Source organism: Zonotrichia albicollis, chromosome 4, assembly GCF_047830755.1.
Source record: "Zonotrichia albicollis isolate bZonAlb1 chromosome 4, bZonAlb1.hap1, whole genome shotgun sequence".
NCBI classification, from domain to species: Eukaryota; Metazoa; Chordata; class Aves; order Passeriformes; family Passerellidae; genus Zonotrichia; species Zonotrichia albicollis.
Genome location: NC_133822.1, coordinates 49,579,572 through 49,606,557, shown reverse-complemented (window position 1 = coordinate 49,606,557; position 26,986 = coordinate 49,579,572). Strand labels below are relative to the sequence as shown.

Sequence of the window (26,986 nt, the reverse complement as noted above, 5' to 3'; positions counted from 1 at the left end):
CGCCGCGGAAGTGACGCCACGCTCCGCCTCCCCGCTCCCTCCCCCTCCCGGCGGCGGCTCGGGAGCCGGGCGCGGCTGGCGGCGGCCCCGGGTGGGACCATGGCGGACGGCGTGGACCACATCGACATCTACGCCGATGTGGGCGAGGAGTTCAACCAGGTACGCGCGGCCGGCGGGCGCGGCCTCTCCGCCGCGCTCCCCGCCCTCGCCCGCCTTCGCAGCCGCGCCGCCTGCAGGGCCCTCAGCGCGGCGGCCGCGCCGCCGCCATTGTTCGGGCGCTCCCGCCGCCGCCGAGCGCGGGGCTGCGCGGGGCCGGGGCGGGCGCGGCCTCACGCCCGGGCCGCGGGTGCCGGCGGCGGGCCCGGCTGGGCGGAGAGCGCGCCTGGCGCTGAGAGGCGGCCGCTGCCGGCGCGGTGGCCGAGCGCCTTCCTTCCTTCCTTCCTTCCTTCCCTCGCTGTTTGGTCCTTACCAGCCTTCCTCCCTCACGGCCTTCCCTTCTCAGGGGCCGCCCCAGAGGGCTCTCCCGTGCCCGCTCGGCGGACGGGACCCTCCCGGATGCGGCGGGGAGAGCGGCCCCTTCCCGCCGGCGGCCGAGGGGAAGCGCTGCCATTGTTCGCAGATGAATCAAAAGCCGCCGAGCGGCGGCTGCTTCTCGGCCGCGCTTGCGGGGGAGGCGGAACTCGTGCGGCTTTATTCTGCATCGCTGGAGAAACTGTCCAGCTTCTTGTATTTTCTTTTTTGTTTGTTTGTTTTTCTTGCTTGTTATTGTCGTCCATTTTAAAAAGTGACGCAAGCCTTTTTTAGAGGACGAATTCATATTTGTTGAGGAAATATAGATGAAATAAGCAACTTCACTGGATTATAAGTAGCTTTCTAGTTTTTCCACTTTTCTAGTTTTTTCTCTTTTTTTTTTGCCCCATATCTTTACCAAATAGCCGTGTGCCAACTTTTCCTACCGAAACGCGGTGTTTGTATCAGTTTTGCTTGCCATCTGTCCTGTTAGCCAGTGCTGCACTTCTCCAGGTTGAGTTGCCCCAGATTGCTTTGTTCCTGCCCCAGAGCATAAATAACCGGGAACAACTGCACTTTCACGTACCTACGGGACCCAGCTGTATGCCCTGCAGAAAACTGGGAAATAAGTAATGGCTTTGGAATTCACAGGTAGTATGTAACTTTCTTAGCAACTTGTAGCTTTCTCAGAAGACTATTTCTTCAGATATCGATTAATACAGTAATTCTAAGTATTAATAATCTCATAAAGGTATACTATGAAAGAATGCCATGCTAAAAGGAGATGATGGAAAGTGCTGATTTGCTCTTAGCTTGTGTGCATGTGAAGGTTTCTCCCTTAGAGTTGAAGACCCACTGTATGAGTTTAAACAGGAATGAACTCTAGGACAGACATCATTCAGCAGAAGAGTACATTTTTTGAGATTCTGTGATAACTTGTATTTGTTTTAGTCGATTCTAGATAAAACCAATAACAAAGCAGAATTTTCAGGAAAAACCCCTCACTTGAATCTGGTATTGTTTGTGTAATTTCGTGTGTGCAGAAGTCCTCAGAGTAGAATAGTTATGTGCTGTAAATATAGTATAAAGAGATAGTGCTGGAACAGAAGTGATGGGGATGATCTGTTTCACTCACATGGTCCTGGTCTGCTCAGGTCTCAGGTCATCATTACTGTTGGTATTCTCTATAACCATGGTGGTATGGGTGAAGAGAGTCTTGTTATAATTTAGTTTAGCTTAATCCAGTGGGAAGGGAAACCTTTTGCTTTTTTCCCTGTACTCACCCCGTTTGATTCCCTCTTGGGTTTGCATTTCTGCAGTGTGTTGTTCCAGTTCATAAATCTTGCAAAATATAGGGCAGAAAGGTGAGAAGAGGCTAGTGCCCTTTTTCCATCAGCTTGAATTTGAGGGGTTTGTTTGTTTGTTTTAGGGGGTTTTCTTCTGTGTTTTTTTCTCTGTCACACACCCCCAAAAATTGCTGTTTGTTTCTTTCCAAATTTCATTTCTGTGACTTTCTATTTAAAGTAATATTGTTGAACTGAGCAAGTCTTGAGACAATATAAAAGTTTTACTGTAAGAGATTGATGCTTCCTTCTGTCATATATGAAAGAAGGCAAGTTGTATTAGTTACTGCCTCTTAGTTCTGACATAATTGAGAAAAGGTGCATAGAAACTTTTATTCATGAAATGCTGTTCCTGATTTGAAGCTGACAGCTTAAATTGATAAGATGGAACATAATTCTGTCGATGTGTGAACATGACAAATAAAAAAAGGGAGAAAGTAATTTGCATTATTAATTTGGTTATGTAGAGAGCATTTTACAAACACCATATTTGTAAAATAAACTATCTTTATCTCTTAAATGAATTTATTTTTTGATTTTGTTCCTCTACACTAATGCGACTTAATAATATTTTTTAAATTGGAGTATAGAACCCTTTCCACTGGTTTTGGCAGTAACAGGGACTGAAAAATGTACTGTGGAGCTTGCTGTTCTTATGTATGCAGTACATAACTGTATTTATACCCAAGCTGGGACAAGACTTGTGTTTGCATCTGGAGTTAATCCTTCATTTAGGACTTGTGACTGGATAAACCCCCCTTGTTTGTTTTGTCTTGTTCTACACCTCAAGGTGCTCATCCTTGAGGCTATTCTGGGATTTTTTAAATGCCTTTTTTCCAAGCAGGTGAAAGATAAGGTTCTGCTTGATTAGTGCTAAATGAACCATAGGTTGTAAAGGTGAAATCAAGACCACAGAGCCATGGGTTTACAGGCTGGCTAAGATGCATGACAGCTGTAAACTGTCTTGGGTTGTATTTAGTGTTGGTTGCAATGAGCTGACTAACTTGATATTGGATGTTTTGAGTGAAAATGCATCTTTCATATTCCAGCTGAAGCTCATTGTCTGTCATTGTTGCCTCTTACTCGTTTAATAACTTATTGTTGATCAAAATATTATTTTTTGTCCTTGGGCTAACAGCTTTAGTCAATTTGGCTCTGACCAATTATATTTTTTGTTTTAATTGTGGTTTCCTTTTTTTTTCTCTTTTTCTTGGAGAACTTGGTTGAGTAATTTTTCATTTTTTTCTTCTAAGCTGACTTTTCCACCCAGCAGTTTTATCTATTTATTTAAAATCTCATTTTGAGATGCGGCCTCATAAATGCAGTACTTAGTGCATGCATTGCTTGTGCCCTGTTAGAAATAGGCGTTGCATGGACTGTTTTAGCTTAAGCAGCTCCCTCCGTGTTGCACATCTTGCCCTGCAGGAGAGGGAGGTCTGTGATGCTCGTTAGAGCTGTTACCTGCACACAGTAGCTGGGGATGGCCTTCTCTCAAGGGCAGAACACCCTCAGTAAGTTTGGGATGCTTTAGGAAACCTGAGTGTGTGGTTTTATACACAAACCCACAGAATATTGCTGTGTGGTGCAGAGATAATAAGGAGCCTGTGTAGGAGGCCAGTTTGGGTCTGACTTGAGGCTGCCTGCCAGTTTGGCCAACAAACTGGGTTGCTTTTTTATGGTCATGAAAATTTGACCATGTGTTAGCAAGTTCCCTGATGCTCTGTTCAGCTTTGCATTTTCATGCTTGGAGGGTTTTTTCCCTCATGTCTTTGTCCTTTCCATGTATGTAGTTAAAGAGTAAAAACTTTTATTGTACACATGTAAAAATCTTTCTGATCAGAAAGAGGATGTGAAAGAATTTAAGCATATCATATTTTAATGCTGTGGAAAAGGTACTTGCTTTGTTTATACTCTTAGTGAGTAAACTAGGGTAGTTGCATTGTGGATATGTCTAAACATGCCTCTAGTGTTCTATTTTGATATTTAAATGCTAACAAATTAGAGATGAAAGACTTCTCTTTGTATTTTGTAACTGGATAATAAAACTGATTTAGATGGAAGAGCAGTTAAGAGGGTAATTATCTGAAAACTACAGTGTCTTAGGAATGTGTTAGTTACCATCTTCAGATCTATAACACAAAGGAATGTTTTTGTGTGTGATAATTAATAAAAGCTAGTATTTAGTGGCCAGTTAAAGCCAGTTATTAAGAACAGCCTTTATATCAGAAAGGCAGGTGTCTTATCATGAGAGGGGATTGACACCTTGTGGTATAATAAATTTCTGCTCAGTAGGGCTGTCCTGGTCCGAAAAAACAGAAGCTGGCAGATCTGCATGTGCTATAAAATATGTCCACAATGTGTGATGGCATATGTATTTTGTCAGTTCTGCTGAAAGGGGCCCTGGGAAGATGTAACTTCTGTATATTGGTAAATATCAAACTGCAGAAAAGCTTCAGACCTTCTTATCTGGCACCTCTTCACTTTGTTTTAATGTGAACAGTGATACTGCAGTATGTTTAGTTTGTATTTTTGACTACTTGTGACTGTTTAGTTATTCTTTGTAACTCTGTAGTTACTCTGTAATTTTTAGTTACAAGGGATCAGGTTGCTTCAATTTTAGTGCTGTGCCGTTTGTGGGGCCAAGAGCATTTGGGCCTGTAGAGGAAATGTGAATCCTGTGGTCTAACAAACTTGTCCACTTCTGCCATAGGCAGTTTGCTAACTTAGAAGTATCAAAGACCTCCTTTTTTGTTAATGTTCCAGTTTCTATGTTCAGGCAGTTAATCAAAATCAGAAAATTTTTATGTGTTTAACTTGTTATTCTTCAGGACCTACAAATTGATTTTTTTAAAGTGAGGATACTAACTTTAAAGAGTTTTTGACCACAAATATAGTAACTTGAGTGAAAAAGAACAGTAAGGGGAAAGCTGGATAGTTTAGGTTTTTTTTTCCCAGAAGCAACAGTAAATATTTTTAATGAAACTTTATTTACCTCGCTGATTTTTTAAATGTGTTTTTGGAGGTGTCAGTTAGTGTTTAATGCTTAAATTGGACAAAGTTCTGCAGAAGAGGCAAGTCTAACAGATGTATGGACTGCTTAAAGAAATTTTGCATAACAACAAAAGCCATTTCCAAAACAGCACTTGTAAAGGAAGTAAGTGGTTCTCTGCAGCGCAGGGAAGCATGACCACTAAGTTCCAAATAAGAAATAACATGTTAAGTTTGTCCCTTCTGCACAGAATGTTTCACCCAATACCACCTATTAGCACAGAATGTGGAATTCAGTCCTGATTTTATGATGAGATATTTCAGACTGTGGTCTAGTTAAAACATAGACTTTGGAAATGCATTGCTGTCTGATTTGGTTTTAGAGGGGGCCAGAACAGCAGTGCTCACTTTGTTTCTTAGCATGTTTATCTGCAAGATGGTGAGTTACAGTAAGTGAGAAGAAATAGTTTCTCTTCATGCTTGATGTTCTTCTTGTAACTAAGAAAGTGGGAAGAGGTCAGAACTGGTTCCTGATACAGGCAGAGTATTTGTTTAAATAGCTGAGACTAAGGAAGTAACACTTCTGTCCTTTTTTCCCTCTTTTGCATCTGGGAAGGAAGGGTGTGTTTAGGTAAGTTTCACAGAACAGGTATGAAAGAGAAAGGGTTGTTGCATCTTGTGCAACATCCACCAGGACAGCTCTCTTCTGTTTACACTTGGAGTTGCTGGTTCAGATCATTCTTAATCATCAAAGCACACACCTTGCTGACAGATTGGTAAGTGAATGAATTCCATGCTGGATGCAAAACCAGCATGATGTGAGAAGAAATTCTAGTGAACAACATCAGGTTTTCTCTTGTGTCCTTATTTATTTAAATGAAGACACTGGTGCTATTGGGCCTGCCCTGCCCTCTCTCAATTACATGCAGACTCTGCTGCCTTAATAATTCTCTCTCTCCACTGACGGAGACCTGAAAGCCTGTGTGATACAAATGATCTGTTTCAAAGGACTTTCTTGTTGCAGCAGAGCCCTGGACTGCTGCCCACTCTGGTGTTTTGGCAATGTTGACCTCAGAGAGATAGGTTAGTGTGCATACATCTGCTGTAAGTTTGGTAATTGTGTTTTTGCATCTGTCTACCAAGACTAAGTTCTGCTTCCCTGAAGTAATGATTCATATACATAGGTGACTAGAGTTACTGTACCTTTAGCAGAGGATTTCCTTAATTGCCCTGTGACATCATCCTTAATCTAGCTGTAAGATGTCATGTTTAGGCCTGTCTCAGGCAGTTCTGTGTACCTGATTTCATTAGCTATGATGGTAGGAGGAATCAAACTGAGAACTGGATAGACTAGGTGAAATACGAAACCCTTAATTTAATTGTGATAAGCTTACCTTTAGAGAGAGATTTTTCTATTGAAGTTTATTGGGACAATGCAGTTTACTGAGGATTAAATGCACTTGATTGTCAATGCCAAAATTCAGTTTGCCTGTTGGGGTTTTTTCAATTATATTATTTGTTTTAGTTACTTTCCCTGTATGAGCAGTAGTTGATAATATTTTTATATTTTTAAGACAGTGGTTATCCTGATCATGGCTGTGCATATCTTGGGTTTACAGCAATCATTTCCACCTGTGTGGCCAGTGTTTTGTGGAGTCCAGTTTGGTTATCTCTAGCTGCCATATATGGTACCTTGAACTGTTCTGTCCAGGATGCTTCTGTGAGTTTCTGGATACAAATTCATAGTGGGTGCTGAAATATCTGTGATACCAAAACCTGGCGGAGGCAGTTCCTGTTCTGCAGCAAGGTGTGAGAGCACAGGGAGCTGAGGGAAGTTGGCTCAGAGGGGCAGTTGCTGCTTGTGGATGCACTGGGCATTGGTCAGCCTGTGGTGAGCATCAGTGGTTATGCATCACTTGACTCACTTGTGCACTATTTCATCCCTTTTTGTTGTCTTCTTTTTCATCATCGCTATTATTCTTTTTATATTTTACTTTCAGTTTAATTTCAGTTATTAAACTGTTCCAGTCTCAATCCACAGGTTTTACTTTTTCACAGATCCTCTTCCCCTGTTCCACTGAGTTTGGGGGATGGAGTGAGGGAATAATGCCTGTGTGGTACTTAGTTACCAGGTGGAGTTAAAGCACAATAGCCCTTTTTTGGTCACCCATCATGGGGCTTGACAGGTTGAGAAAACAACAAATCTGACCAGAACATGCTAGAACAAAATTGCTTTAAGCATTTCTTAACTAGTTTAGTAGTCGTTGGACACAATGTTGATTTTATGCTCTCAACTCTCCAGCAGTTATTCTGCTTATTATCAGAGCTCCATCCTTTAACTCCTTACTTCCAGTGTGTGCTTCCTGTTGTGTTGTTTTTCACCTGTGGGAACTGGTCTGATGTTGTTGTGTTGTGTTTTAACATGAGCAGTCTGGTCTAGTGAAAGGTGTTCCTGCCCACAGCAGGGGACTTGTAACTAGATGATTTTAAGGTTTCTTCTAACTGAAGGCATTTGATGATATTGTGAGCACTAGCATATGATGCTGCAGAATTGCTGGTTGTGAAAGTAATCTGTTACTTGTACTCAGCTCTGCTGTCATGTTTGTACTTTGTGAGTGATCTATCTAGTGTGTAAACTATTAATGATTACACCTTTTACCTTTCATCCTCTGAGACTTAACCTGTGGAGGAGTCATGATCCTACATCTTCCCCTTCTCTACCAGACTAATGACAGTAGCTCTTGAAAATTTTGAATATCCTTGGGAGGTTGAAACGTGGCTCTATTGCCAGGAATCATGATTGTGTGCCAGGTCTTGGTTAGGGTTAGACAACTCTTTACAGCTACTCAAACCCTGTGACAGGCACTGTGGCTACTCAGGCCTTTGTGGCAGGTGCTGCAGGCGCTCAGACCCTTGCAGTGTGTGATGCAGCTGCCCCAGAGCACCAGCCCTGCTGGCATCAGTCACCCCTTCTCACCGGGAGAAATGGACACAAGAGAGTTTGTTTAGCAAAGGAGAACAAAGCAGGGCCCTCACAAGAGCAGGAGGAAGAGGTGGAACAAGAGGGAACCACTCAGTCCCTGTCCCTGAGAGAGCTGTGGGATGTGCAAAGAGATTTCAGCCATCACCCAGGTGATCACCTGACTGCTGGGGTGCTGGGGAACAGGGCTGGTGGCTTGGAATCAGGGTAGGGAAATCGGGCAGCTGGGGTCACCTTGTAAGGAAGGGGGCATTGACAAGGTGGTTGGCAAAGGACCTCAGCCTTCGGGAGGTGACTCCTGTGGAGTGTGAAGGAAAGACATCCCTTCAAGGAAGATGCTCCCTGTCACCCAGGGCCACCACAGAGGTATCCAGTGCCTTTGTTATGACCCAGACAGTATGCAGTCACCCACAGACCCAGAAGAATTCCAGTGCATGTGATCCTTGTGGCAACTTGTCTGAGCGTGCCATTTTCATATGCTGGGTTTGCAGGAGTGTAGGGATCCTGTGGCCTGGCACATCAGGCCCACAAGAGGGAAGGCTCTAGTGCACAGGTTACCCCAATGCTATCCAGCTCTGCAGGGGCAGAACCTATTTCTGTTTCTGGAGAGAGAGGGGAACCCAACAGTTGACTAAACTGGAGGCTGAAGTGAGCCGGACCGGGAACGTGTGGCAGAAGCAGTGTCTGTGTCTGGCCTGAAGGTTCTGTGCGTCCCTGGCACAGACTGCCATTAGGAGAGGGTATTTCAAGGACCCAAAAGGTGGGTGTTCAGTACCACTGCTTTGGAGGTGGAGGAAGTTAAGCAGCTGCCTGCGTTGCCTGTTGTCTCAGAGGACGCTTCTGTTGGGCTTGCTGAAGGTCAGAGAACAGGTGCTGGTCGCTACCATGGCGTTGCACCAGCAGCAGCATTGCACCAGTGAGACTCCATGATTTCCATTCACAAGCTGATTTATCAACTGGAGAATCAAGCAATGATCAGCAGGACCATATGGTCTGGATAACAGGGAACCACAGTGAGCTATGGTGGCCTGAATGAAGTCACACTGTGGCTGAGTGCTGCCGTATGGCATGCTGGAACTCCCATATGAGCTGCAGTCAAAAGCTGCCAAGTGGTTTGCCACAGCTGACATTGCTAATGTGCCTCAATACCTTTGACAGGCCACAATTTACTTCCACTTAAAGGAATGTCCAGTAGACCTGGAATCCAGTGCCCCAGGGGTGGAAACACAGCGCTGCCAGTTCTATGGAGTGATCCAGACTGCATTAGAACAGGGTGAAGCTTTGGAACACCTGCAAGGCATTGCTAATATCATCATGTGGGCCCATACAGCAGCAGTAGTTTTTGAGAAAGGGAAGAAAATAGTCCAAATTATTCTAAAAGCTGTTTTTACCATAAAACATAGTAAGGTCGAGGGACCTGCATGGGATATTGAGTTTCTAGGAATAAAATGGCAAGATGGATGTTGTCAGATGCCAGTGGATGTGATCAACAAAACAGCAGCAATGTCTCCACCAACTAGTAAGAAACAAACCCAAGCTTTCTTAGGTGTTGTGGGTTTTTGGAGAGTGTACATATTCCAGATTGCAGTCTAATTGTAAGTAAGCCCTCTCTATCAAATGACCTGGAAGAAGAATGATTTCAAATGAGGCCCTGAGCAACAAAAAGCTTTTGAACAAATTAAATGTTACATAGTTCATGCAGCAGCCCCCAGGCCAGTCTGGGCAGGGCAAGATGTAAAAAAGTGCTCTATATTGCAGCCAGGGCAAATGGCCCTACCTGCAGTGTCTGACAGAAAGCACCAGGAGAGACTCCAGGCCATGTCCAGCCCTCTGTTATGGACCAGGGGAGACTGAGTATCTGGGGCCTCCTATACTCCTGCTGAGGGAGATACTGGAGTCCAATCAAGGAGCTGCTTTGGAAGGGATTGGTGCTGAAGCACAGCTCCTCCAGCTCCCCGGTGACTGCCAGGGCTGGGCTGCATGTTCAAAGGGACGTGGTCTTCACATCGTGCAGCTGGTGCTATATGAAATAAATGGGTTGCAGTGACCATATAATGAGCTCAAATAGGATATCCCAGTTGCCCAAGAATCTTGGAAATGATCATGGACTGTCTAAAAGACAAAGATGTCAGAATGTCACTAGAGGAGAAGATAACACGTGCTGAGGGACCCCATTATATAATAAACTACCACAAAATGAGATGCAATATACCTAGTTTATTGATGGGTCCTGCTATATTATAGGAGCGCATCAGGTGGAAGAACACCGTGCCCAGTACATAAACTGGTGGGAGTTGGGTGGAAGAGGCTGATCACTGCTCAGGGACAGGCAGTTTGTTTCAGTTTTGAAACTTTTCTTACCCCACGAATTTTATTTTTTTCTGATTTTTCTCATCTGTCCCATGGAGTGTTTGGGGAGGGAGAAGTGAGTAAGCGATTGTGTGGTACTTGGTTGCAATCTGGGATTAAAGCATGAAACTTCTGCATTCTAATGTGTTCAATTCTGGGAGTTGGGTTTGTAGATTTTTTGATTTCTGCTTATATTACAAGGGCAAAAGTATTGGCATGGAAAACAGTGGCCAGAAGTACTTTTTTCCACATAGGTTTAGAATGTAGTAAGTGTTAAAAGAATTTTATATGTTTTGATGTAGAGGAAACTGGTGCTTAGCTTTTCAACATTGATGTTGTGTAGGTGGTTGATCAGATTTACTGTGTCTGTGGAACATGGCAGTTATCACAACTTTTGCTTCAATAAGTTTTAAAAGCAATATTAATTATAATCAAGATGTCTTTTTTATTTTAGGAGGCTGAATATGGTGGGCATGATCAGATTGATTTGTATGATGATGTAATTTCTCCATCTGCAAATAATGGAGATGCTCCAGAGGATCGCGATTACATGGATTCTCTTCCGCCATCTGTTGGGGACGATGTAGGTAAAGGAGCTGCACCAAATGTTGTCTATACCTATACTGGAAAGAGAATTGCCTTGTACATTGGAAATCTCACTTGGGTAAGTATTTTACTGCTGTTTAATTGTAGACAGGAATTTAAATTATGGATGTAACTACTTGTAAAATTTTTTGCTTTAAAATGTTTTATTTGAAATATTATGTGTATCACAACCCAGTTGTTTTTGTTGTTGGTTTGATTTTTTTCCATTTTCATTTGTGGTTGCGAGATCATTTTTCCTTTTACCTGAAATTCAGAGAGCCTGTCTGGAGCTATTGTGATGTCTTAAAAATCCTGAAAGTCTTCAGTAAATATAAACTTGAGAGTTTCTGTCACATTTAAAGTGTTATGAAAGCATATTTGTGCTACTGTGTTCTTAAGGTTTTCAGAGAACCAAATGAAAGAAGAGAATTTAAACTGTTAAATACTTCATGCCTGTAAACGTTTCAAGGTTACTAAACAGGCCAAATTTTTCCTAAACTCTTGCTGAAGGTTTTAGTTTAAAAGGAGGTTGCTCTGGGATTTTCTTGAAATTACTTTTCACATTTTTCCAGGCCATTTCCATCGGCAGTGACTCTTTCAGCATAACTGTTTTCAGGTATTTGTCTTGAGGCTTATTTCTCTGTCCAAGAAGAACAGGTTTATGATAACTCACTGAACTGTAGGTGCCCTTAGGAAAATTACTTTTATTAGAATGCAAGTACTTTAAAATCAGTTGCAGTAAAGCAAACAGTGCAAGGACTGGTCAGTGCTGAATTAAGTTGAGCTTTTATCTGGTTACATGAAATCAAGTTCTTCAGGGCCCACATATGCAAAATTCTATTTTAAAAGATAAATTTAAAAAATTAATTATTTTTCATTTCTGATAATTTCTTACTGTGGGTGTTTTTTTCATTAGTTATTACAGTACTTCAGGAGCTAATAGGTAAGTAAAGGACCTGACTGTTGACTTAAGTTGTCCCATTTTGAAGTACATGAATGGAATCAGCAAAATGTGCGTGAATTAGCTGAACTAATTGTTGAATTGTAACATGAAAATGACTACTCCAAAAGTCAGAATATATGGACAGCCTGAATAAAATATTCCTCTGGATCAATTACACACACGCACACGCCCACTCAAAAATCCATGGAAAATTTAGTTGCCCTTTGCCTGGTGTTTTAGATAAGCTCTCATAGTTGAATATTGAAAATATTTTTCAGTGGACAACAGATGAAGACTTAACTGAAGCAGTTCATTCACTGGGGGTAAATGACATTTTGGAGATAAAATTTTTTGAAAATCGTGCTAATGGCCAGTCGAAAGGGTAAGAACTTGTTTTTTTCTATATGTGGACTGAAGTTTGGGAGAGGAAGGAGTTCTCAACTTTCATAATTGTCAATCTTTGAACTGCTCATCTTAGCTTATTGATCCAGAAATGATTTGCCATACAATTTCATACTAATGACTTAAGTTTCAGGTATAAATTTTTGTGATGGTACTGTGTGTCTCATTATTTTGTGAGTTGAAGCTCATTGATGATCTTCATATAAGACTATTTCTAAATGTTTGTTTTTTTTTTTGTGTGGTGGTGATGTTTGTTTTTCTTCAGTGTAAATGCTGTTCCCCCAGCCTTCATTATTCAATCTTTCTTTACATCTTTATTTTCTGTTAGCTATTTAAAGTAATTGCTTGAGCCCATTTTTCACTGGCAACCTAAATTTCACTGCATGAATGTGCCTTTCTGCATCTTTGGCAGCAGTGAGCACAGTGTATGAGTGTATGCTTAATAACTTCGTCATATGAATTCATTATGTAGTCTGTTGATTCTCTGCCAAAAAGCTGCCTTTGTTGGGATAAACTTTGATGCATCCTGTACTTGCTGTTTTGTTTCTTTCTTTTATGTCCTAGAATAAATTATTTTATCTGTTCTGAAAACTGGACTAAGACCTGTGTTGGTGTCTAGTTGTCAAGTATTCCTTTGCTTACTGTGTGTAATCTTTTTCATGAGATGTCAGGATGTCAGAAGATGAACAAATTGTGGTGTAACTGTTTTTGTTTCCTTTCAGGTTTGCCCTTGTGGGTGTGGGATCAGAAGCATCCTCCAAAAAGCTGATGGATTTGTTGCCTAAAAGAGAATTGCATGGGCAGAATCCTGTTGTAACTCCGTGTAATAAACAGTTTCTGAGTCAATTTGAAATGCAGTCAAGGAAAAGTAAGCTTTTCTTAAGTGCTGTCTTGGAAAAGCAGAAAAAGTAGAATGGCAGATTTTTAGCCCAGCATCTTGTAATTTCTGCACAGTTTAAAATAGCCATAAAATACTTAGAGTCCAGGTAAATGAACTTCTATCTTTGTTTAAAGAAATCACTTCATACACTGAAGAGCTGCTGCATTCTGACAGAGGGTTGCAGCTTCGTGCAGCTCTTGTCTTAACAGCTGTGGATGTTTTCTCAATGTCTTAACAGCTGTGGATGTTTTCTCAATTTCCTGTGGACATAATTATTAAAAAAAAAAAGCTCAAGAGCATTTAGAAATTGAACATTTGTAGACAAACTGGACTAAATTCTAATGTGTGGACGGTCTGTATTTATGATAGAATGGGGAAGAGAGCTTCCATGCTGTACTTTAGCACCATGTCTTGTGTTTCTCAGTGTGGTGTTGGGCTTCATGGAAGGAGGGACTGGCAGTCTCTCCAATCCTTCTTTTAGTATGAGGCTTAGTATTTTAGCAAAGAATGTTTTCCTTCCCAAATGCATTGGGTTTGGGTACAGGGAGCAAGTTGGTGCTCATAAGGTCATGCTTTAGCACTGCATAAAACTTCAGGTCAAGGGTTGAAATACTTCAACCTATTTTGGTCTATGTGATGACACTTTTGCTTTGCCGTTGCAGCCACACAGTCTGGCCAGATGTCTGGGGAAGGTAAAGCTGGTCCCCCAGGAGGAAGCTCACGAGCAGCATTTCCACCTAGTAACAGAGGTCGGGGCCGGTTTCCAGGTGCCATTCCAGGTGGAGACAGATTCCCTGGACCGGCAGGGCCAGGAGGGCCACCACCACCGTTCCCAGGTACAGTTCTGCATATATGGAGTTCCAGTCTTACATGTGTTTCAGTATGGCATACTTATTTGGGAAATGATTAAGATCAAGGCAATTCAGTAATGAGCCATAATCAGTGTTTACAGCTAGATTGTAGGACTTGACTGTTCATTTGTTGAAATTCAACAGGAAGTTGGACCTAGTAAATTTGGTAGCAAGGCAAGAGCTTTTTTAGATACATTATTTATACTATGTCAATATACATTAGCAAGTAGATTTGGCTTCAGGGTAGAGTAGTTGAGTTTTGTGATTTGCTATATGTGCTCAGAATTGCCTGTGTTGAGGAGTGTAAAGTAACTGATTTCCTTATTGTAGTACAAGTTTGCATGTGATCAGAAATTCAGCTTTGATTCATGCCCACTGAGTGGTCAGTTAGTAGGCACTTGAAACACCAGAAATTTGAAGAGGAGATCTTCATGTTTAGTTAGGTATCTGATATAGAAGAAATACATTAAACAGTTAGGTTTGCACTGCCGTGAAGTTCTTTTTTCAGCTGACATGCTTTTTATAAATGTCATTCAGTAATAGATTGTCTTCCAACAGTCCAAGGGATATAGTCAAATTGAAAAAACAGTTGAGAATCTAAAGGAATGTTTGGATACTGCAATTACATTACTTTCTCCAATACAGCTTCTCCCATATTTTTAATGTATATTTTATCTTAAGCCCCACATGAATGACTAGCTGCAGTAAGATGTAATATTTTTTAGCTTTCGTAATCTTCTTGTGGGTTTTGGAAAAAACAGCAGGTGATTAAGTGATTTGAGGAGTGGAGTTGTCAGTGTACAAGTTAGTGTTGTTCATTTTAGATATCTCTGGATGTTTAGTTTCAATAGATACAGATAAGTTAAAAATTTTCTAAGCTACTGGACCCAAAGCAGGAGTATGCATGTCTTGGACATGTTGCATAGTGTTCAGGGAGGAAGGGTTGGTTTCTTTTTTGTCATTGTTTTTTGGGAAAAAAAACCTGAAGAATTTTATTTCTTTGTATTTATTCGCTCAATTTTATTTGTTTGTTGTTTTTTGTTTTTATTTTAGCTGGACAAACTCCCCCACGTCCACCCTTAGGTCCTCCTGGCCCACCAGGCCCACCAGGCCCTCCACCACCTGGTCAGGTCCTCCCACCTCCATTAGCTGGACCTCCTAATCGTGGTGATCGTCCACCACCACCAGTTCTGTTTCCAGGACAGCCTTTTGGTCAGCCTCCACTTGGGCCACTTCCTCCAGGCCCTCCACCACCAGTTCCAGGCTATGGGCCACCACCAGGTCCGCCACCACCTCAGCAGGGTCCACCTCCACCTCCGGGTCCATTTCCCCCTCGTCCACCTGGCCCTCTTGGGCCACCCCTGACTCTTGCTCCTCCTCCTCATCTCCCTGGGCCACCGCCAGGTGCTCCACCACCAGCACCACATGTGAATCCAGCTTTCTTCCCCCCACCTGCCAATAGTGGCATCCCCACTTCAGACAGCCGGGGCCCGCCTCCGACAGACCCATATGGCCGACCTCCACCGTATGACAGAGGTGACTATGGGCCACCTGGAAGGTGAGTTCTTTTTGTCTAATGTGTTTGGGTAGCAGATTTTACTCCTCTTGTTGGAAGCATTTGATTTTTTTCCCTTTTAATGCAAATGTTAGGAACAATTAGAAGTAGGGCCAGAAAGGATCCCACAGATCTTGTAGTTTGCCCCTTTTAACTTCTCCAAGGGATTAAATCTGAGAAACATATTTGCAGCAGGAGGAAAATCCTGAAATGCAACACCAGTAATCTCACTTCCCTTTTCAGCTCTGAACTGTTTGTCTTTGCTGTATTTGGCAGTGTCATCATTCCATGTGTTCTACATGTAAACTTATATATCATTTCTTATGCAGCAGCTTCTGGTTGTGCTTCTGTCTTAACTTGAAATTCTGACTTTTACCTGTATCATGGTGCTTTGCAGGCTGCCTTTTAAGAATGCTCTGGAGTTTTCCTTTTTGAGTATGTGCATATGTTGAGGTCATACCATTTTCATCTTTCAGCAGTGTTGCTTGTCCCTTTTTTCTTCAGAATTTAATTAAAATTTAGTGTTTGTCTTAAAAGCCAGGTGTGAATTTACTGCAAGACTTTTACCTTCCTTTCCTATCAAGATGTTTCTGCTCATTTGGTGCAATTTTGCTGTGTTTGTAGCAGTGGCTTTTCCTGTGGTTAATCCTATCTGTGACAGAGTTCTTAAGTCCCTGACTTGACTTGTCAAGTTTTTCACATCTTGTTTGAAACATCTTTTTCATCTGTGATTTCAAGCATCTCTGTCTTGCTGCTGTTTCTTGATTTTCACCATATTTGTATTTGTCAAAAATTTTGGCATAAATTGTAAGAGACGATTTTATGTAGTTAGATTTGAATTTTTCAGTAACAATTTTACTGCTAGCATGAGACACACTTTTCTGGCTTAAAATGTTTCCTGCAAAGATACTGTGCTTTGATTCTTTTTTTACCGCAAAGTTTAAAATCCCCAAGCATTTGTGTACATGTGATGTTCATACAAAAAAACCCTCTAGAAATCCAAGCATTTGGCTTAATTGCCTAAAATATATAACAGTAAGGTGTTGGGTGTTTTTTGATGGACTAAATCAAGGTTGTCTGCAGTTTATAGAATGTCTGGGGAGGGAAGGAGTGGGAATAGGACAGTATAACTTACTACTGTCCAGTATTTTCATTAATAATGTTGAAGCTATCATCCATAACTATTTAAATTGTCATTAATTATATATCATAGGCGTTTCACTGGAAATAACATGTCCATAAGAGAAAAATTACATATTCCATTCTATGGGAGGCACACGAAAAATAATACTCAAAACTCAGGGAGGTATGAATTTTTAGACATTTCCTCTTATGCTAAACTGGCTATAGGATCTTGTTCCACTTCTTGCAATTAAGAGGATAGCATTGCTTATTATTCTGCATTTTCTTTCTACCAGAAGAACTAACACTGTTCTAGAAATATCAAGCAGTGGGCCAGTTTGACAGTCTCAGCATTTATCTCTTAACACATTTCTCCAAATTTTCTATGTGACACAGAGACTGGCTAATAGGACACTGCAAAAGTTTTGGGAAAATTTAGGTTTACTTCTGTTACTTTGCAAACCCTGTATAGGTAGCTGATAATTGAAGTGTAATGAGCACAAGGATTCTGCTTTATTGCTTCCTCCTTACTATGACTAGTAGGGAGATTAAATTGGAGTACCTTAAACTTGACCAGAAATTTAAGAAAAAAAATTGCTGTAAAATGCTGACCTATCATTCAGAAAATTGAGTGTTTTAAAGATGATAACTATATATGTTTTTCAAAAGTTACAGCATTCTGGTCTTAGTTAAGATCTGGGAAACAGGATCATATAGTTCTGATTCCAGTACTGTTATGAAAATTTTCTCTAATTTTGCTCAAAGCTGCATTGCCTATGTACATGTATTTCCACATCCATTCAGTTGGGAATATCTATTAACGTACCTTCAAGGATTTTGCGAAAATTGTAAATATTTGTCAAGCACAATATTAAGTGCTGCCGAATGTTTGAAATAGATGGGATGAACCAAAAAAAAAAGTCTATTTATACAGCAATGTCTTAATTGTTTCTTTTGGGGTTTTTTGTTTGGTTGGTTTGTTGGGGTATTTTTGGGGTTTTTTTTTTAAGCTTTCAGGATTTTGTATTGTAACGATGGTCCTTAACAAAAACCAAAACCAAACCCCGATCCTGCTTTCTTTTCTGTTTGTCACTGCTTAAAATTGCAAACTTGGATTGTTGAAATTGCAATGATAGCCTCTGAAGTTCTCCTTAACATTTTAAATACTAGTTTTATTGCTTGCAGAGAAATGGATGCTGCGAGGACACCTTTAAGTGAAGCAGAATTTGAAGAAATCATGAATAGAAATAGGGCAATCTCAAGCAGTGCCATTTCAAGAGCTGTATCAGATGCCAGTGCTGGTTAGTAAAACTCAATGTGTCTTTTATTCTACCCAACTGAAAAGAATTTATAGGGTTTTTTAAAAATTAGGAATCTGAAAGGGCTGAAGCCCCATTTTCCTGATAGAACGCTGAATGTAGATGCAACTTATGACTGACTTTGTACTGTGCTTCTGTTAGTTTCTAAGAAAACCTGAGTACTGATCAGGACAGTATTTTAATATTTGGTGTTAGAGTAAATTGTCTAGATGCAAAATGGTAATACTGTTACAGATAAAAATCTGTGTTTTAATTTGCATAATCTTCTGATCTTGATCTTACATCGTTTTCAGGGGACTATGGAAGTGCTATAGAGACCTTGGTAACTGCAATTTCCTTAATCAAACAGTCCAAAGTATCTGCAGATGATCGCTGCAAAGTGCTTATTAGCTCTCTTCAGGACTGCCTTCATGGAATTGAGTCCAAGTCTTATGGTTCTGGATCCAGGTAAAACTTTCCTCTTCCATCTGCTCTTACTTAGAAAAGAGAAGGTGTGGTGCAGGACTAGTTTACAGAGAAGAAACTAAGGCTTGTAGGAAGTCAGTGATTTGCTGAGTTGCACAGGAAATGTGTGAAGGAACCAAATAAAGATTTCCTGAACCTAGGAAAGCTGCCTTTTAATTAACCCTCTTATCAAAATTGATCTGACTAGCTTCAATTTAACTCTTAGTTTTATTTAGTGGTTTTGGCCCATATTTTCCATATGCAGATTAGCAGCCATGCTGTAGTGATTGTTTGATATGTGGTGCATTTCCCTCAGCTGATTTCAGTCATCCTTCATTCTGAGTATGTACTTTGATTTTTCCTTGCTACATTAGAAAGTGGGAGCCTCTTACTACCTGTAACTGAGTTCTTAGCCACCACTGTTTGTACCAGGCATCTTTAATGTTATATACAAAAATATACCTGCATCACAATGAACAGATCTTACCCTTATACCTATTTTTGATCAAATTCATACTCGTAAGCAGAGTACAAAACCGGCATGGGGATGGCAAATATTTTGAGGAAAAAAATTAATGAAGTAATTTCTTTTAGAAGACGTGAACGATCCAGAGAGAGGGACCACAGTAGGTCACGAGAAAAAAGCAGGCGGCACAAATCACGTAGTAGAGACCGTCACGATGACTATTACCGGGAGAGGAGCCGGGAGCGGGAGAGGCACCGCGATCGTGACAGAGATCGTGACAGAGAACGGGACAGAGAGAGAGAATATCGTCACCGTTAAAGAAGGTGAGCATTTCCTTTGTCTTCTTGAGCTTCACCGACTTGCTAAAATAACCCCTCTAGATTTATTTATACCATTCATGTCTGGCTTTAAATGATCCTTCAGTATGTACTGAATCACTTTCTTCTTGCAGCACCTGACATGAACATAGGTAAGTAATAACAGGTAATTAACTCATCTTGGGAGGGAGCAGGTATTTGTGCAATTATCTTCTACATTCTGCATGCCACTTCTCTTATTTTGGCTGATAATAGTGTTCTCAGTTTTTATGAAACGTGATTGAACCACTTCTTAAAAAGGCAGTAAGTCAGACTGTTCTCTTTGTAATCTTGAAAGATTATATGAGTTTTACAGTTTCATTTCTTAATTGTATTTTAAAATACTAATTTTGTATTTTAAATTATACTTCTGTAAAGACTGTAGCACTTAGCCCTTCATAGATTGTGTGTGGATTATTTCAGTGTCCGTACAGTTGTCCTTGCAAAGGTGCGGTGGTGATTTTGTGGGTTTTGTTGTTTTGTTTTGTGTTGCTTTTGTTTTATTTTTTTCCTGGTGAGTTTTAGTCAAATTCAGGAAATATAACCAGATTTTGCTCTTTATGTTATGAAATGTGACCTGTCAGTATCTTCTGCTTTCTAGCTAAATCCAGGTATTAACCTTCAGTAAAATTTATTTCCAGTTGCTGCCCACCACCCTGATTTTTCAGTCCATCCCCCTTCTGGTAGTAAAGTCATTTTCTGAAGACTAGTAAACAAATATGTAACACTAGAATTCTTTTCTGGTTGCTGACAAACTAACATGCTCTTTTGTTTCGTGTATCTGAAGTCTTGTATGCATCAAATGTCTAGACAGCTAGAGTAGCACACTCAACAATGATTTTTTTTCAATGCACTGCTTTAAAATACATAGAAATGTTGACATTATATAATGTACCATTTTTAGGGTTGATTCCTAATTCCCATGATTCCTTATATTTGACAATTGAAAAAAAAAACCAACCCTACCTAGTAGTGACTCTCCAGTGGCCTTTTCTCTTCTTGAAAGAACTTCCACTACATCTGCACTGAAATTGAAGTTTGTAGACATGCCTGTCTGCCCAGCTTCCATTTCTTACATTTAACTTCAGATTTAGTTTCCAGATTTGCATGTGTTTTTTTATTCATGGGAGTTCATTTATAGATGTTACAGAGCAAAACTTACAAAAGTCAAATAAAATGTAGTATAGTCCTAAGTGAAAATACAGTTCTGTATGTCTTAAATGTTAGTTTTTCAGTCAGGCTCTTTGTGTCACTGCCACTCCTCTGGGAGAGAACAAATTATGGTAGTAAATGCTCTAAGTGTGTTGAGAGTTGAGTGGGATGTTGTCTCAGGTTCATGAACCAGCAGGGGACACAAAAAGAAATAACAGACTTAAAGAAGGGAAATCAAAGGCTTAAATAGGAAGGTGGAACATGGTAGCTGAAATAAAGTTGGCAGTATATTTCTGTTAGTGCTACTTTTTGCCATTAAAAATGGATTGGTAGAAATATTTCTAGAATTTCAACTAAATATCAAAAAATCAAAAATATCAACTCTGGTTCTTAATTGTAAAATAAGAGAATGTAAAAATACAGGTATAACAAAAGTAAATGTAATTTCTTTTGTTGAACTGGGTTTTTGCCTTTTATAGTAGCTGCATATTTTTGATATTTGCAAATAGTTGTTACTAATAGAGGTAACCATTGAGCTGAGTAATGGATACATTTCCAGAGTGTTTTCCTTCTGGTGGAGATGAGTAAAGCATACTAAAAATGGCTAATAGCCTGGAATGAAAAATGAAAGATACTTTTTTTTAACCCTTGACATAATTTACTGATCTAGCTTTGATTTTTGTGTATTTAGTGTTATGCACATAGATCCAGATTTACTGTGCCAAGTACAGATTTCCTACTCTTACCCCAAGAATATATGTCAAACAGCATTAGGTTGCATTTTATAATTTCTGAAGCATAATTTGCACTGAGGCTGTGATTTCAGTCTCAGTTCAGGTGGGCTTTATATTTGCAAGATCCTTCAGCTTTGTTGTGTGCTGGGATTTCTCTTTTCTTTCAAAAGGGGGACTTGGTAAGATTCCCTTGTGCAAAGAAAATAGGTCCTAAGAACTTGATTTAAATGCCAAATTTAGTATTCTACATGTAAAGTAAAGCATTTGGTATTTTTTTAAGTTAAGTTGTAAACAGTTTGTCTTGTTTCTGTCTTAATGAAGAAGAGGTTTATTGTAGTTTTGTTTTTATATATTTATACACACACACGCGCACATATAAAAGAAATACAGTTATCTCCTGGTTTGTATGTTTCATTTTCACTAAGATGTATGTTCCCATACATTTTTTGTTTCATTTTTTACATTGAATAATATTCATAAACTGATTTAACACTCAGTCATTTAATAAATATCAACAGTGCTGAAACGAGTTATTTCCCATATTACTGTGTTTTGCCAGAAAACATGAAGTTGCCTCTGTGCCTGCACCCTATGAATGGCACTTATATTTCTCCTTTATTGTGTACCTATAGTCATGACTGTGATACTGTACTGGCATTTTTTCCAAAATGTTACACGTCTAGTTCAGAAGGATTCTAAGGGTCCATTGTGAAAACTTTTGTGAACAGTGAAATTCTGTTTGTTCTGTATTACATTTATAGAGATGGCTTAAATTGGAATAACTTACAAAATATGTTTATAACAGCAAAACTTTAAAAACTTTAGTTGTACCATATCAGGTATTTACACTTCTGTTTGTACACTTCATGATTTAAAATCAAATTGTTGCAATATTTTTGTGCCTTCACTTGAGTAAAACTTCATGTACATTGACAACCCCTTCTCCTGAATTACTATAAACTGAATGCTTCTTTGGAACATCTTGCCTTTGCTCATAGAAAGCAAATATAATTATAAAAGATATATTTTTAAATAATAAAAGAGAACAATGGATTTAAGACAAGTGTCTAACCTGTATAAATCAAAAAAATTGAGAACCCAATAGAACGGTATTTAGCAGAATTAATGTGTACAAACAGAATAGTAGTGTAACTTCATCAGCATGAGTCCTGACTTGTTAGGCAGAATTTTTTTTTAACTGAGAATCAATAATGTATTTCTAGCTGATACATTGTCCCAATCTTAATCTGTCTGAATTTCTATAACTGCTGAATGTTAAGTTTTTCATTTTATGTTTTTGTTACTGGGTTGATTGATTATTTCCTATTTAATCTGGATTTATTTGGATTGAATTGCAAAGACAAAACCACAGCATTGTAACAGTTGATATGTATGTAGACTTTGTACTCCATATTTCATGTTTATTCTCTGATTTTTCTGCTCTCAAACCACTGTAAGCAAAATAATTTGAAGTTTGAGGCTTGTATGCTTCTTCTGCTCTCAGATCACTCTGAAATTACTTTCAGCTTTAGAGTGATTGAAGAAATAACATGGTTGGATTTTTTTGTGTTAGTAGGAGGGGAAGTGGTACTGATGGCTTACATAGTACATAGTATTCATTATATTTTTGCTTCTCTAAGTTGGAATGGTTCTGTAACTGTGCTAATAACCACTTAAACATCAAGTGAAGTATGAAATTAGCCTTTTAAGAAAACTTGGAATGAATTGGCAAATGCTTGCTTTTAATAGGCTATTTTAATAATAAGCTTCTAGTTAATATTAAGTGAATCATGTGGTAACATTGTTCAAGACCTGGGTATATATACCTGTCTAGAATTATATCAGGTCTCAGTGTTGAACTATTATTAATATTGTTTACCTAATTTCTTTCTTTTTTCTTAACTGTGTGTTTTATGTGGGGCTGGCACTATTCTTCTGTATTTAGCATTCACCAGAGAAATGATGCTTTGTGCATCTGATTCAGTATTTGCAATCCAGTATAACATGAATAGAGGCAAGCAGTGCCACTGGTTTATGTGCTTCTTAAAATCTGTTTTAACTATTACTCTGGTGCTTTGCAGAAATACAGAGTTTGTCTCTTAATGTTCAGTGATGAATTGATTTTCTTGAGGGTGAAACGAGGATTTAAAAAATGAACAGAATATCTTATGCCACTTATTTTCAAATGAATAACTTTTATTACTTTTTTCCATAAATGTTGCTGTAATTTTACTGACTTCTGCGGTGTCTGTAGACACACTTATATTTTTTTTTCCTCATATCCTGGGCTTCTTTATTTGTGAATTCATTAGTTTTGACAAATTTGATCTGTGTGAAAAGTTCCCCAAGAAACTTTTACGTGTATGAAATACAGTAGTGAAAATGTTGGTTTGCCAATGTTCTTCAAAGAATGAAAAAAATAACTTTTTTACTTTTGCTCATTGTGGTTTGAGAACTAAGATTTCTTTTTACCAAAAAAAAAAAGAAGAGACACATGTGGCAGCTTGATCTACCTTTTTGTCTCTCCCTCATATATGAATGTGAAAAATACTTGCTAATAATTAATATCTTTTTAACCTGTAAACTAAAGATTGAATTTTCTGAACGCACCTCTGTGTTCATCAGTTAGTTTTGATGAATAGATAGACTGGGATAATAGAAGAAAGATACCTGACAAATTAAATTAGTTTAGGAGGATTTTCCCCCATGTAAAATTATTGATATACAGTCATGAAATTGTTGTTGTGTTGATCTTAAATTATACACTAAGACTGAGCAAAGACTGCAGGTAAGTACACTCAAAATAAGAGGGGGTAGCAGGCAACAAATGTGAGAAGATGCTAGTGCTGATTAAATAATCTGTACGTGTCTAGTGAACAGAACCACATGAGTATCTGTGCTTACATGCTGAAATACAAATAGAAAGTCAAGCTTGAAATTCCTTCTTGCTCACTATGTTACAGCTAAAGCATCACAATATTTGGGGTATTTTGTGATGTTCTGGAATGTAGGTTAAATTAAAAAGAAATTTTTGACTTTTAAGCTGGTATTTTCTCTGGGGTTTTTTGTTTGTGTATTTCTTTTTCTTCATGTATAGAATAAAATAAAGGAGAATTACATGAAGTAATTCATAGGAGCGTTTAGGATATAATAACAAATGTATCTCTTGTGCATTTTACTGAAATGTGAACATGTGAGATTGAAATCCAATCTCTGAAAATAAACTACTATAATCAAATTTGAGGGTTGTATGTATATACAGCTTTAAAATTGCTGTAGAATTTTCAAACTTTTAAAGGCTGTTTAAAGCTTTTATGTGAATGTTTGGATAATTTGAATTAAAGGGAAAAATTTGAGCTGCTATTGCAAGATGCTTTTGATATATCTATATATATCTATATATCTATATATATATATATAAGAAATTACTGGGGTTTTGTTGTAAGAATGTGTTTTTGTGGGTAAAAAGTGCTCAAGTTGCATCTTGCATAAATATAGAAATGTTTGATCACTCAAGTTCTGGGATTTCATTTGTGCAATGTTCTGGCATAAACCCCTAACTTTTAAACCACAAAATTTCCATTCAACACCTAAGTCTGAAATTTGGATAGAGTTGGTAAATTTCGCTAGAAATGCTGAGAAACTGATTGCTGTCTGGTGTTAAATTGTACAAATCTAACACATGCTTGGGACAGATAGCTTACGTATGAGCTTGAGGCAGATGGAAAAGATGCCAAGAAATACTGACTAGAGATTTAATTTTTTAAAAAGTTTTTTGTTTCTTCAATATTCTACTTGCTTGTAGAATACTGAAAAAGGCTGAGCATGCAGGTATAATCCATACAGATTTATTTCTTTTTGGAACCACAGGAGTTTCCAGTTTTGCCAAGATACAGTGGCAGAATACTTGGAACTGAAATGTACACTACTTTGGATTTTAGTTGGTCATGTTTTCAAAAACAAAGGCTCAGTGTGGCGCTGACCATCTTAAAAGCCGTATACCAAAAAGCATTAATCCTAAATTCACTTTATTGTGCATTCTTTGAAGTTCCTGTAGATCCATAAGTACCTTTACAGATATAGCAAATTATTCCCAGGAACGGGAGCTTTCTTATGGTAGTATTAAATCATATATAGGGCACTTTGGATCTATTAACTGTTGCCATAGACATAATCAAGATCCATAATTCTGGCTGCAGCAATTGTATGATGAGAGCAGCAAATTCTGATGTGCAGTCTCACAGCTGTCAAGTAGTGAGTTTCTCCACTAGAAAACTGAGATTCTCTCCTGTCTGTTTGTGCTAACTTAGCTCACAGCTCCCAACGTGTTTTTCTTGTGGAGGTAGCACCTTGTCACTTTGCTATTAATTAATTTCAGAAATACATAACTCCCATGGAAACACTGGCCTCTGGGGAAGGAACTTCCCCAAAAGTAGTTGTTGATGCATTCAGGACCTGGGAACAAAATCTGTGAATGAGAGAAGACATTTCACTTACTGATCGGGATTAGTTTATGTGCATACTATAGTGTATAGGATATACTTGGTTATACTTTGGAATTTTTAAAATTATTGTTAACAGTCATTTTGAGGAAATTAAGAAAAATTGCATACTTAGTTTTCCCAGCTTTGAAAGTATTGTACTAATAGAAGAATATTTGACAGCTGTGTACTGTTGCATGTTCATGAAATTGCTTCTCTAAATGCCTTGGTTTTCAAATGAATAATTTAATGTGTTGGGTTTTTAAAAGAACTTGATTGAAACTATTTTGAAATTGAGTGTTGAAATTGTGAATTATTAATGAAATTAAGGTAGCTAATTGTTTTGTAATGGAATTCAACTGAAATCCAGTGTATGAAATTATACTATCCCAAGTATTTTGTGAACTCTTACAATAATTAACTTTGAATTGTGTGGTTCCCTGATTTGCCAAAATAGATGAGAGCAGGAAGTAGGGCTTGGGGTTTTTTCAAGGGCAAGGAGGTGAGGAAACCTGCAAATCTACATTGTATTAATTGAAAAGTGGGTTCTTGTGCATAACTGCAAGTGTGTATTTTTAGATGTGAACCCCATCCAGCTTGCCACTAGTCTTTTGAAGTACTGGTGTCAGATTCTGTGTGCTTTTAAATGTTACTGAGCTGTGAGCCATCCATTTCATTATATAATCAATTAATTACTTAAATGTCAAACCATCTTAAAACTTATGTAAGTGGGCAGGTAAAAATGTAAAAATCTAATTGTGGTAAAATTACTTGAAATTCTTGTTCAGTTACTCTTGCAGAATGCATACTTTAGGAAGTGTTCTATATAAATTTGACAGTCTGGCACAGAAGCAGTAGTTATTTCTTTATCATCAGTACTTTAACTGTGAAGTTTATATTCTTTCAACTTCATTGTTCAACAGCATTAATCTTATTTTTAATTACTGTATTAGAAAACAACTTCAAATGAGTAGCTACTGCTTCTGGGTGTTTTATGTTAGTAACATCACGGTGAAGTAGATGCACGAGTTGTGTATGTATAGATAAGCCAACAATTTTCTGTGTGTTTTGGGGAGTAGCAAAATCTACATCACAAATTTTGACACATTACAGCTGAAGGAAGAGGAACAGCGTGCAAGACAAGATACATTCTTCAAGGAAAGATGCTTGTCCAGCAGTTTGCTTCATGTGATTGAACTGAGCCTGTAAGGATTCATGGATAATATGAACAGGAATAGATCTGAATAAAGCAAATCTGCATACATGGTAACCAGTAGCTCTTTTACTTTTTTATGTTGCTTAACTGTTTTATTTGAGGGAAACCTGTGTGATTTAAACCTTATAGCTTTTGCAACTTTATTACTGGTTATATACATTTGGCAATTATAATGTGCAAGCAATTGAAAAAAGTCAAGTAAATGCTTGTTTTTATAGTAGTTTGTTCATGTTAAACTGTTCATATAATGTCTGTACACAGCACCACTGATTACAGTAGATGTAGTGTTGTAATAAACTGTTTAATGGGG

At 38.7% G+C, this 26,986-nt stretch overlaps 1 protein-coding gene across 9 annotated transcripts; it reads left to right on the top strand.

The window, feature by feature from the left end:
- Positions 1–26,986, top strand: CPSF6 (cleavage and polyadenylation specific factor 6). 9 transcript variants are annotated; one of them, XM_074539749.1, is made up of 12 exons: positions 1–159; positions 10,625–10,834; positions 11,977–12,080; positions 12,823–12,968; positions 13,643–13,816; positions 14,885–15,389; positions 16,600–16,692; positions 17,694–17,809; positions 18,121–18,274; positions 18,866–19,060; positions 19,189–19,206; positions 26,574–26,986. In XM_074539749.1, the coding sequence occupies exons 1-10, from the start codon at positions 100–102 to the stop codon at positions 19,053–19,055; spliced, it is 1,752 nt and encodes a 583-aa protein (XP_074395850.1). In that variant the 5' UTR covers positions 1–99; the 3' UTR covers positions 19,056–19,060; positions 19,189–19,206; positions 26,574–26,986. The 9 variants fall into 9 exon arrangements, with proteins under 9 accessions (XP_074395850.1, XP_074395848.1, XP_074395851.1 ...); XM_074539747.1 differs by having other exon boundaries at positions 24,850–26,986; XM_074539750.1 differs by lacking the exon at positions 26,574–26,986 and adding an exon at positions 19,998–20,076.